Below are 13726 nucleotides of genomic sequence, written 5' to 3' on the forward strand. Positions count from 1 at the left end.
ACAGTTTTATTAGTTATTTTTTTGAATTTTCAGTGGAAAATGCTAGAATAATAGAATGATCACGTATATGCACTAATTAAGTACATAGAGAAATGGCTTCGTTGGTTGTACATTGGCATATTGATTGACAAAGCAACGCTGTGCATGATTTTTATTCACCACGGCGCTTATAAATTGTTTGAATAGTTAATTATTTTTTAAGTAAGGAAATTTAGTGATACAAAAAACATCGCCTTTCGTCTGAATTTATGCTTACGTTGATCGGATATAAATTTCTCTGTCGCCGCACCACTCCTGTTCCTGTATAACTGTTTACAATAGGTATATTGGCTATTATTTGCTACACCTCCGGTAAAGCGACAATTCGCTATAGCGAGTGTTTGTTTGAGCCCCGTGGGGTGTCGTTTTATCGAGGTTGCACTGTATAGAAAGAGATTGCCTTGTAACCCAGTGGTGTCTAGATTAGCTCGGCTGGCCTGTGTCCACGATTTGATAACATTCGGGTGTCAGGCTCACTTTTATTGCCATTGGAAGAAATTCCACTGCACCAAGGATCAAACTACGGGACTTTGGCTCTCCAGGCCATAGCGCAGACGGATACTTGTTCCAGGTTCTTTGATCCCCATGGCTTTTTAAATACAATTTCAATGGCAATCCTTGTGTTTGAATGAAATTATTATATTTTTTATTATCAAAGTATTATACAGATTTAGGTAGGCTTTCATTGAGTATTTAAGATGTATTACAGCAGTCTCCTCTCCATTCATGGACCTCCCTCTTCCATTCATAATTAGATAAACTCCCTTTCATTCTATCTAAAAATCCTATTCTTTTCCTTCCTCTCCCTCGTTTACCCAATATTTGACCGTCTAACACTGATTTCAACATCCCCTCCCCTTTCAGCACTCGTACCATTCATAACTTCGAAGTCTCCTTCGTATCTCACCTAGAAGCTCTCTCTCCTCACTCACCATGTCCAGCACTTTGTCACTCCACTCATCCTCTCCATTCTGTCTTTTCTCGCCCTCCTTCCCCTAAGTGTCTATGTTTAGATGCTGTGAAGCGCTACACTCTAAATCAGACTCTTCACTAGCCTTTTCTTTTAACTCTTCTATAACGATTCTCTTATTAGCTCCTTCTTGTTCATGAAAGCCTCCTACTAAAAAATGTCAAAATTATCCTTATGTAACATTTCCACATGCTGTGTATTACTGCATTCTGGATCGTAATTTTTTTTTCTGCTCAATTAAATGAAAACGAAGTATTTATTCGCTGTGATTCTCATTAGGTCTACATTTTCTGAGAGCAACGGCTCAAAACGCTCTCTCTCCCCAACCTCCAGTGGAGAAGATGAAGAAGAGAGTGAAGTGGGCACTAGGAGGCCTTCCCAGGGCCCCTGTGAGATTTGGATCCCTCACTGCATGGACCAAGATTACAAGAGGCCAGAGGAGGAGCATGAAAAGGAGGATGCCAAGGGTGAGTCTATTGAACAACATCAGGCCATTCTCGTTTTAAGGTGATTGGTCTGAGAAATGAACCAAGTGTCTTTTCCATGAAAATTTCTAAATTTGCCTCTCTAATTATTCTTCATCTGGCTGACTTCCTGAAAAAATAGGCTTCATATGCTATTTTCTTATGAAATTCCATGTGTAAATTCATATATTTTTACAAGTTTTTATAGCCTTACAGTGAGTCCTCGTTTAACGTCACTTTCCGTTCCTGAAAAATGTGACGATAAACGAAATGATGGTAATCGAAGCATAATATCCCATAAGAAACAATGTATAAAGTGAATATCGGCTCCTAGACCTCACAATTCCAATGCGAAAATAATGTTAGCGTATCATATCTGGGGCATTTTTTACGGTGGGAATGCCAAACTATCGCATAAATGCAAGTTCCTGTCTTCATCAACGACAATAGCTACAGTGACGTAAATCCTTCTCGATGAATTCAATTGTTGAGGCCTTCACTTTGTAGAATTCCATATTTAATGTTTGGAAAGGAAATTGCTTAGCTTTTCTACAAAACACACACTTTATTGCCGACTAGTTTCGGTTACACTGTACCATTATCAAGACTAGTGATACACATCAGAATTTGCCGGTATATATACTCTGTGGTCGGGTGATTGGAGGGGAAGGGGAGGGGGGAGAGGTAAGTGACGGGGAAGGTGAAGGAGGGAAGAGATAGGGAGAAAAACCAGAGGTAGTTACAAAGTAGAGCGTGGGTTGGCGTCACAAGGATTTTTTGGGGTGTAATAGTGGAATGTCTAGAAGGGGGGAGTGGAAAGGGAAAAGGTGGTCATTAGCAATGGGTTCTTTCCTCTTTACAATTTTAAAAATAGAGAACAGTTGGAAATTTTAAAAATTGTAAAGAGGAAAGAACCCATTGCTAATGACCACCTTTTCCCTTTCCACTCCCCCCTTCTAGACATTCCACTATTACACCCCAAAAAATCCTTGTGACGCCAACCCACGCTCTACTTTGTAACTACCTCTGGTTTTTCTCCCTATCTCTTCCCTCCTTCACCTTCCCCGTCACTTACCTCTCCCCCCTCCCCTTCCCCTCCAATCACCCGACCACAGAGTATATATACCGGCAAATTCTGATGTGTATCACTAGTCTTGATAATGGTACAGTGTAACCGAAACTAGTCGGCAATAAAGTGTGTGTTTTGTAGAAAAGCTAAGCAATTTCCTTTCCAAACATTAAATCCTTCTCCATTTTTGTATCTTCCAGCATTTGCTTTTCGGCTTCGCTAAGTTGGTCGCCTGGGCGAGCGTCGCCTGGGCATCATCATCGCTGAAACATCGTCGCAGTTACAGGAACCAAAATTATTGTGAACTAGGCAAAAACGTGACGACAAAATCTCCGAGTTCTACACGGAAAAATGCCTTGAAATCACTTTTTAGGTTCCTGAAAACCATTATGTCAAGTAAAACCTTGTGCACCTACGTAAGAATTCATTTTGCAGAAATTTTTACTAAAACCGTAATCGCAATTAAGAATAAACACACCGTTTTACACTTTGCTTAGACTGACTGTATTACCGTCCACAAAACCAACAACCTGCAACGCCTGCCTCTCCGCCTTTTTTCTCGTGCGAAATTTAAAAGACTTGACGTTATCGCGAAGCATATGTGCGATAAACGAATGACGGTCTCAAAATTTTCGTGACGTTATCGCGAAATGACGTTAAACGGAGTGACGTAGAACGAGGACTCACTGTACTTGTCTTAACCCCTTACTCTTCAATTTACCTTCTGAATATTGTGCTCCTATCCTCTATTTATTTTATTACATATCCATATGCATTTTTTTTAAATGATGAGATTAAAATGGCTCATCTTGACAAAGTATTTTAACGTTTACTGAAATAAGTTATAGCAAATTAAAAGATGGACTCACCATACTAAAAGGGTTAAGTCTGAATCACATGATCATTTTTTCTGTCTCCTTGGAGCAATAGCTCCAGTGATCTCTCCAATCATGGTGGAAAAATGACTATTTCATGAAATCATTTTCCATGATGACTCTGTCACTCCGCGCATCCCTTTTTCCATTGTTGAAACCATTGCTGGTACCGCCTTTCAGCTGATGAGAATGCATGACTATTAAAATTAATTTTCACGCCAAACTCTGCTTTTAGTTGAATGACAGGAGTAAGTGCGTAGAGTGGCGGAATAAGCCATGGGAAAAGGGACGGTGGGAATGATCATGTGATTCAAAAAATGATAGTTCGAGCAATCACTCCTTTGATCCCTGAAAACCTATCATTGGAGCTATCATTGAGGGATGGAGAAAATGATTGTGTGATTTAGGCTTTCGTACTGTCGGATGTGGGTGTTACCTCTTTGCATTAAACATTATTCTGCTTTTAGGGGTTTCAATTAATTCGCTATTAAGACAGCGTAAAAATTATCCTTTTTTAGTGTGTCCACATTCTTTTTGTTCTCCATTCTAGATTGTGATAATTTTTCCTGCACAAAATATTTCACCCTATTTAACATTTTTTATGACTGTTCATGCAAATGACTATAAAATATTTTGAATTTCTGCTAAACCAATATTCGCAAGAAATTTTAGCAAGAGTTGATGGAATCTCCTGGTTAGTGCTTGCTTTAGTTAGTAAACCAAATTGAACTACTTCATGTTTTATATTCTCTCGTAAATATTTTTTCGTAAAAACCTTGCCGATATTATTAGTTTACTTCAAATTTATTGTCCTAGAGTAATGGAAAAAGAGTCAGAGTTGATACGATATCCCAAGGAGGGGATCCGATTCCTCATTTAGCTGGGTCGTGAGGGGCACTGCATGCCTCAATTTATTGCTTGGTAATTCCCATCTCCTTGCTTGGATGTACCAGACTTTCATTAATTTGGGAACAAAAATCGTGGCAGTTATAATGCACAACAAGTGTGAAAGAGTTAATGGTCCGAAATTGTTGCGAAGAGTAAAGTTTGTTAAAATGTGAGTACATATTTCAGATATTTTATGGTGTTCATGTGGTTCCAAGTCTTAATATGCAATGAGTATTTTCTCAGATGAGATTCACCATTTAGGGAAAAAATTATGTGACAAACGTATTGTGTGTCATGATTTACTGTAAATTTTTAAATATCGCTGGGATAAGCTCCCTAATCTCGTTTACTTACCTGCATTGCTTAAACATACTTAAGTGTGTGTTGTTGTTGCCAATTTATGTGTATTAAAAAAGTATTTATGTAAACAGGATCTCTGCCTGGGAAGGAGCAAGGCTTCCAAGTCTGGCCGCTGACCATGGGTGAGTGGGAGGTGGTTGGTGGAGGCACGGCTGGCTGCGGTGGCGGGGGAGGTGGGAGCAGAGGTAATTACACTGTAATTTGAATGTTACTTAAAATACCATTATGATGATGTTTGACTCTTTATCAAAAAACAATTCTTATGAACCTCTTGGTTTCTTGTTCATCAATTCATTGTTCATTTCTCTTTGATCTGACCAGTGCCATGCATGCCCTTTTCTGATATTTTATCCAACTATATAGTTAGACAATATTCTCAACACTCCAAGGGTATATGTGCTATCTACTTTGTTGCACAAGTTAGAGTCACTTTAGTAATGGGTCACAAACGACCCACATGCGCACTAATGGGTTAAATGCCTCTCTAATCGAATGATGAACGTTTGGCTCTCTGAACCACTCTTTTCCAGGCTCCTTAATTTCTCAGGAAATTTACTGAGGTTTGGGGTTCTACGTGTTAGAGCCAAAGGTACTTGGTTCAATTCCTTGTTCTGAGGAATTTTTTCCTGTGGCAATTAATTTGAAGTTGCTACTCGGCTAAAATATTTTTATCGGCTAAAAATATTTTTTTTTTAATTTTGCTATTCAAGTAGACATAAATTTTACCCTTTCCGTCACGAGTACCTTGTATTGAATTGTGATGAGTATCTCTGCTGCAAATTTGAATTCAGTTCGTCACCAAGCCCTCCCTTTGTGCAGATGTTGTTATGGTAATGAAATGTTATCCTTGGACTATGGCTCTTTAGAGAAAAGTTGTTTGTGACTGTTCTTCAGGTGGTGGTGGGGGAATGGGAAAGCCTCCACTGTGGGTTAACGAAGCCCGAGGGCTTGTGTACTTCATTGGACTGAGGGAGTCTCCGCTTGAATGCCATCTCTATGCTGTTTCTATCCACCAACCAGGCCATGTGAGGTTACTCTCGCAACTGGGGCATTCACATTCAGCAGAATTCAACAAGGTGTGTATTTCCTTATCTCTGATGTTTCAAACTAAATCTTAGGGAATGACTGCTTGCAAATTGGGTTGTTGTGGTTTAGAAAGTGTTGGCGTAACCCCCTTATGACTCTTAACCCTGGGTTCAGGTCACGGTGGTAACAGAGACTTCTCAGTGACTGCCCAATCCCTACTTTAGTGTTATGTGGAGGACTTAATGAGGGAAGTACTCCATCCTTCGGTTGAGATGTAAGGCCATGTTCCCCTTGGTATCTTTCTGAAAGACGAGGCTAATGCCAATCTTGGGTTTTTTCTCCACCGTACCTTCCATACCCTTCCAATGGTGCAAAGGACCAATGCGTAATGTTGCCTCCTCCAAATACCATACCAACCAACCAGTTATGATGTTAAATGAAGTATGTACTGTACATCTCCGAATATAGTCCCCCCCCCTAATTTTGAGGCTTCAGCTTTGGGAAAATTTTAAGAAATGCGTTTGATTATAGTCCCTCCTTTACTTTTACCATGAGTATTTTTGGAAAAAAAGGGGGGACTATATTCAGACAAATACGGTAATAAGCTCACACAGAGTATGAAAATTTCTTTGAAAAAATCAATGTTAAGTACTAAAAACATTTTCTCCTGGGAACACCTCTGTTCAAAGATCTAATTTTTTATCTAGCTTGTGGTGTTTGGCATGCAAACGTATTGCCTTGTGATGCTCAATAGCATAACCCTCCTTGTTCCGTTATGCTAATAAAACTCCTCTGGGGACGAATATTCCATGTTAGCGTAATTAGTTGGCACTCCTGACTCAAATTTGGCAATTTCTAGTTCAAATCAAGGCTGAGGCAAAAGATGTGTCCTCTGATGTTTTTGTTCTCAGTCTTAACACTGATTCTAAAGTTGATCTCTTTTCACCGAAATGTTTGATTGCATCTAATAATTCTTCATTCATCATATTGCACAATTATTTTTAGTCATACGTACAAATACTTAAGATGAATGTATGAGATTGATTGATATTTTGTCGTTTCAGGACTGTTCTTTGGTTGCTATTGTATTCAGCAGCATTCACCGTCCACCTGCTTGTCAACTCTTCAGAGTGTCACACCTGACCGAGTCTTCTTCTGTTGAAGGAATTGTCCTCACCTCCCTTGGCTTTCTCTTAGAACCCTCAGGTGAGAATGTCTTTTTGGAAATATCAATCAGTACATATATATTGTTCTGCCTTTTGTTTTGTCATTTTGTGTCCATTTTCTTGCCCATGGAATTTTTTTAGTAAATTGCAAGGTTGATTTTGGGTTCTCAAATCAAATTTATTTTATCAAATTTCCATGCTCTCTCTTTACTTCACCTTAAATGATATCTCATTTGCTTTTATTTGTGTATTCGTTTCAGCTCCTGTTTCAGAGGAGTTGTGCCCAGATCTTTATGCCCACCGCATCTCCTCTGGTGATACTCTTCACGCTATGGTTTTCAAACCTCATTCGTTCAGCCCTGGGAAGCGTTATCCCACTGTTTTGTATGTTTATGGTGGTCCGGAAGTTCAGCTTGTTACCAATAACTTTAAGGTATAAATACATTCGTTTAAAAATTTTCCACCATCACAGATGTTCATTGTATTACTTGTATCTAATTTGTGTATCTTGCTATTAAAGGGAATGCGCTCTCTACGAATGCATATGTTGGCTGCCTTAGGATACTGCGTTGTAGCAATAGATTCCAGAGGTTCTCAGCATAGAGGGGTGCAATTTGAAAGTCATTTGCGATGTCGTATGGTAAGTGGAATCTTACATCTGTCATTCTCATATATATTTTTCAGTGGCATGAAAAGTTGGGTCATACAGTTGTCACTCATCATGCCATATTCCATCATCAGTCGTTGGGATGCATACATAGATTCACCTTTCGGGAGGGTTCAAATCACATGCATGTACTTCTTTTTCTGTAGAATAATGTGGTGAAAACTAGTCATATTAAATCATAGAATGATAGAAATGAAGTTGGAGAGCATGTTTGGAAGGGAAATGATTTACTTTATTTCCTTCTGAATGTTTTTTTAGGGAACGGTTGAGCTAGCTGATCAGGTGGAAGTCCTTCAGTGGTTAATCTCACGCCTTGGATTTATTAATCCAGAGAGAATTGCCATCCATGGCTGGTCGTATGGAGGATACTTATCGTTATTAGCCTTGGTGCATTTCTCAGAAGTTTTTAAGGTAAGGCTTTGTTTTTCTTCTGCATCAGCTGTTATCCCATGCTATATTGTGTGGTCATTTATGTACTTCCATATATCGGTTATGTATTTCTATGTATCTGATCTATCATGGCAAAAAAAGCATTATTATTATTAAATATCAAATATTTGTGTGTAATTGAAAGAAAAGATGTTTCTCACTTGGGCTTGCGTTGATTTTACAAGTTGATTGCCATTGTTCTTTAGCACATACATATTTCTTGTTATGCCATCTGTGTTTTTATTAATCATTAATGACATTTAGAAATATCATTGCAAATGGGCTGTAAATTTTCATTTTATCCTTAGAAATGTGTTGCTTAGTCTATTTGAGAAAATTGTTATTGCGTTAGGTTCTCTTGAGCGGTTTCTAAATGATAAACAATCATCCTGATTTTTTTTAACATTTTGATCCCACTTCCGATAGCACATTATAAAGGGTTGAAATCAAGAATTAGAAAAAAGCAAAAAGTAAACCATATCCTACATGCAAACACAAATGGCGACTAGGTGTTTCTTCAACATGAAAAAACTGCTGCAGTTGCTACTGAATTGTTGCTAAAGCCTAAACATATGTACTGTGCTGGTTAACCGAACTGTTCTTTGGAGTTTCTGAACACTTATGCTTTGAGGCAACATGTATTCCGCCCTTTTGATTTTTTTTTTACTTTCTTACTATTTTCCTGCTTAAGGATTATAATGTTTTTTTTTCTTCTACCTCCAAAGGAGAAAAATGAAGGGGCAATGAATGATTGGCATTCTTCTATAATTTTGTTTCTTTAACTCCCTCTTTTCAAGGGAGAATAGGTAATTTTATTCGGGCATTCGGTTGTATGCAAACTTTTAGTTTTAGTAATTTTGTACCAAAATTTGTAAATGATTTTACCTTTTATAGCCGAAAACCAAGTAACACAATCAACCCATCCAATCCATCCAATCCAACATGTTGCATCCCTAGTGCACTTAAGGGCGTAATCTACTTTATTTGATGTTTCAAATTTTCAAAAACATAACTTTACGGACATACCTATTTTATGAGAAATAAACAAAAAATTTCTGATTGGTGAAAAGGGTTTTTATTTTGTTTCAAAAAAATTAAAAAGAAATTATGATGCTGTTCACTTAATAATTCTCAAAATCCTCTTTTCTCAGGTGGCTGTGGCTGGGGCTCCTGTCACGTCTTGGCACTTGTACGACACGGGGTACACTGAGCGCTACATGGACCTGCCTTCCCTCAACCCTGATGGATACAAGGAAGGTTCCGTGCTCACCCATGCGCACATGTTCCCTGAAGAGTAAGTTGTTTCTTTCAGGCATACCTACTTATGTTCCTAGTCTTAAATTATTGTGCACGAATTTGATTTTGAAAACTTCTGATGGACATATTTCCAGATCTTTAAAATGCACTTTTTTTCTCACAAATGTTCCCTTAAAACACCCAGCATATAATGGGCTGAGGGTATAATTGTGCCAACGTGAGCTACTTTGCAGAGAGCATTGGTTTCTCAATGGTTACTATCGATAATAACTCTGTTTTAACACATTCAATGCGGGCCCGATTTTAATTTAAGTCGTCAAAATCGGCCGTTAAAATAAGAAAGAAAAAATAGAGGGAGGTTTCTGCACCATAACTTGCATTCAAATACTGTTATTTACGAACGGCGTACACGGTTGGAAAGAGGGAAGCTTGCTGAATTCCATACACACAATTGGAAGACTTGTACGTGGATATTAGTCGGAGGAGGCGGAGAAAGGGCTCCCTGCCCGACCGGCAGAGCACGTCAATTGACGTGCTCCGTATCTCGGCTTGGATGGCACCATGTCAACTGACGTGCTCCGCACTGAATGTGTTTAGCCAAAATTAAGCAAAATGGTTATACATTACTCTCCCAATTATCCGGGCTAATGATGGGAGAGAAGACACGAATACATAATCGGAAAACACAGATAACCCAAACTTTCACTTTAATGTCTTGTAATGTTCATAATTTACATAAAAAGAGCAATAAATAATTATTTATGCCGTTATTCTGTTATTTTAGAGTGCTTCCCAGACTCGTTGAGAGCTTTCTTCGTCAGTTCGCGATCTTTTTAGCGGCGATAACATGGTTTTAATCGTATTAATAATGCTCCATGTAAGGCCTGGTTTTGAAAACCACACATCTGTGCCTGTATGATCACGGATATGGAAAAGTGGTACAAAAAATGTTGGAAACTACACTGTCAGGCACCACGCCACATAGTCACGTCACGCACAAGTTGCCTGGGTTGCAACTGCTGTGCGACATGTATCCATAATCACAGAGTGCGGTCGAGCACTGCGAGGCTTGGAAAACAGGTACACGGTGCTCCCGTGAATACAGCTAGCGCATGATTGCTTCCGTTTTACGAAGGGGATTCTAACGGAAATAATAAGTCCCGTGTATCCTAGCATTAATGCAGTAATTCCGATTATTTTGCCTCCGATTTTATTTTTTTATAAAGATTACGGAAAAAATTGAACGAGAGTGAAAATCATGCACGGATAATCCAGAACCTGGATAAACTGCAGCCGGATAATCGGGAGTCTGCTGTATATTTGTAATAAACACAATATAAAGTTCATCAATATCATGCGTATGTACTATCACTTTCAAAAGTCGGTCCACATGACGGGCGCAGCCGTCACCGGGCTTTCCCAAAATCGACCTTCGCGTATTGCTTATGCGTTCCATGCCTGCTGAGAGTCAATTTAACTTAATCGCTTATGTGGCTGGTGCAACTTGACTTTTTTACTCTCGCCAACAGACCCAAGCAATATTTCCTGACTAGGAAGTCTTCGAGAACCCACATACCCTCCCCTAATCCCATAACTCCAGAACACCAGAACCTCCCATACCCAAAAATGTTCACCCTCGAATGAAGCCGAGAGGGAATTACGGTTTAGTTGGACTTTTCCATTCACATTAGAGAAAATTTTTCGGAGTTCCCTTCGGGTCGCCGCAAGGCTGAGTCCAACGAAAATGTGAGATAACCATTTTTGATGTATTATGAAAATAGTATTTCTACTTTTTGAACTCAATACACCTTAATGTAATCATGATTACCTTCTATATCCGGCTTCACCCGTTTCGGTGACCAAAACTTTATCGGTTATTTTCTAATTGCAGTGCTTGAAATGTAAGCTATTCCGTCATTAATAGTTTCGTCAAGCTACAAGTTGTTCCTATACCTTGAAAATCCCCTCTTACTACTGTCGTGGATATTGGACGACAAGATAAATTGTTGAAGGGACATATGTTTGAGTTTTATCATTTGGCAAACAATTCAATTAGTTATGGCTTTTATCGTATTAAGGCCACGTATCTTCAAATATTCTATTGGAAAAATAGTCTTTCAAATAGTTGTAATTCTTCAGAAAAATATGCATATTAGTAGCAATTTTGTAATAGACAAAACCAGCTTAAGAGGAAAGTTTTCTGAGTTACATAAAACTGTTGAGTGAAATTTGGTATAGGGCCAGAAACGAGAGCAAAAATTGCGTCTAACGTGTCCTTAGAGGCATTTCTTTTCTTAGGAGTATATTGAATGCCAAGTATTTTTATTCTCGTAAAAAAGAAACACCAGTTTATTTTTACTCCATCCGATGGTATTTACCATATTCTGTGCTGACAAATAATCACTTTAAATTGTTGAGATAATATAATATCGTATTTACCGAGAAAAATTCTTGCGTTGGATGTGCCCCTCAATGTTCTTAGATGTATTAGATTATTTTGAAATTTAACCCTCGACAACTCAAGGTGTTCGCTGTTAACAGACTTTTGAAAATATTTTATATACGTTATATAATGGAACACTTAAAAATACATACATTAAACTCCAAGAAATACATCAGATGAATTTGTTAACAGGCTACTGCGGTACGTCGTGTTACGAAAAGGCAAATTGCGGACCTGCTATTCAAGTTGAGTACTATTTGAGCGTTACAGAGGGTGAGAAATACCAGAATCTTCAGGGAAGAATGGGTAAAATAGAAAATTGTGGCATATGAAACATTCCCGGCAACCACCTACTATGAGAAAGTGCGGCCAACGGAATGTCAACTAAGCTGGTTTATAAATTAGACCAACAGATAAGTATTAACCATTAAAATGGATACAGATTTTAGTGTAACTTTACTTGAAATAAGTATTTACATAAATATGCGAGTATTTTAGCAAAGAGGTTATATATTATTGCAATATTAATTTTTAACAATGTAGTATTGCCATTATCTCGTCAATAATTTTTTAAACTTAGGAACCCTTTGCCAGATATATTTTACAATGAGTGTTGAATATTTTTTTTTCAAAGGAAAGGTTGAGAATATGATTAGGAGTTGTTAAGTTTGAATGAAATATAATGATGTTATGCCGGTGACGTTTGTTCTCCAACTATGTGATTTAGTATAATCATTTTCACAGATTCATCAAAATTCAGTTTGGATTATGCATAAATTTTTGGCAATATAAAGTTGAATGAAAATGTGGACGCTCGGTCATTGACTCAGTGCTTCAACCCAGAGGTTGGTTTGGCTAGGTAAGGTTAAAACTCACCCTAGACAAAGCCATATGCGTACAAAATTCACATGTTCAGGGTAGTGGGCCAGTTCCTTTCCCTAGGCCACCTCGCACTACGAGGATTTTTTTAGGGGTGTCTAAAGGCCTCACCCAGGATTTTGTTAAGTTTTAAAATTTTTAATGATGTTAAAAAATGAAAAATATCCCGGTTCAACTCTACAGACGAATCACACAAAATTAGACCCTTACAATGTTTAAATAGCACCTAATGTAATGAAAATATTTTCAGACAGTAAAAATTTCCCCCAGCAAATCGTGAATGGAGAATTATCATATTTTTCGAAATTTTTATAAAAACTGTATACTTTACATAAAATTTTCAACTGGTTGAAAGTAGAATAAGCTGATTCTTCTTGATTCAAAAATATGTTTTATAAGTGTAACATGTGAAAAGTTTAAATTTATAAATTTATAATTACCGATATTCAAAAGATCGAACTTCACTGTAAAAAAAATATATCTCGCTCTTTCATGTGGTTTAACTTCGTCATTATCGTGTGTGATGATGATGATGTGTCATTTTTTCACTTGGATATCCACATTTCACATTTTTTTCTTAGCTTTATGTTATTATTTGAATAATACAGTGGCTAATTTAAAGAAGGCAGTGCTGGAAGGAAAGGTAAGCTCTCAGATCACTTCTTGAATACTCCATGGAAACCTACCTCAATCGGTAGAATACTATAATAATAATAGTGGATAACATATGTCCTATTTTCCTCAAGTCTTGGTATTCAAAATTACATGACTGTGGAAAATAGATTTAGAATTCATTACTATTAAAGTTCAAAATTGCCACTTCATTTATTTATCACGTAATGTGATTTTTTTTGGCTGAAAATTCTTTTGCCATATCGATCCTAAATTTCTGCGGGTAAATATTAAGAGGAGATCAAGAGGAGGTTTTACTAATAGCTTAAGGATAAATAAAAGTGGATAATATACTTTAATCTAAATTCTTCCACATGTAACGCCTCTGGTAGAATCACAAGCATCATAGTCATATCGATGTTGCCTGTCAGAAAAATCTTATTTGTTAACAATTTCTGCTTTTAGGAAAATAAAAATTCACCAGTGAAAGGAGACACTTAAGACGGAATAACGCCTTTGGGGCGTATGATGATATATTCTGATGTTCAGCGCACGTTCATTCTGCCACGAAAATTGCTGAAA

The 13726-nt window shown here is 37.7% G+C and overlaps 1 protein-coding gene across 3 annotated transcripts in view; it reads left to right on the top strand.

Moving 5' to 3' along the window:
- Positions 1-13726, top strand: part of LOC124164533 (dipeptidyl peptidase 9) — a 47982-nt gene that overhangs the window by 21389 nt on the left and 12867 nt on the right. For all 3 annotated transcript variants that reach the window (XM_046541893.1, XM_046541894.1, XM_046541895.1), the window contains exons 10-17: positions 1289-1476; positions 4737-4850; positions 5560-5741; positions 6756-6897; positions 7118-7290; positions 7378-7497; positions 7783-7935; positions 9105-9247. In XM_046541893.1, coding sequence (XP_046397849.1) covers positions 1289-1476; positions 4737-4850; positions 5560-5741; positions 6756-6897; positions 7118-7290; positions 7378-7497; positions 7783-7935; positions 9105-9247 — 1215 coding nt within the window. The remainder of the gene's footprint in view (positions 1-1288; positions 1477-4736; positions 4851-5559; positions 5742-6755; positions 6898-7117; positions 7291-7377; positions 7498-7782; positions 7936-9104; positions 9248-13726) is intronic.

Source organism: Ischnura elegans, chromosome 8 (assembly GCF_921293095.1).
Source record: "Ischnura elegans chromosome 8, ioIscEleg1.1, whole genome shotgun sequence".
NCBI classification, from domain to species: Eukaryota; Metazoa; Arthropoda; class Insecta; order Odonata; family Coenagrionidae; genus Ischnura; species Ischnura elegans.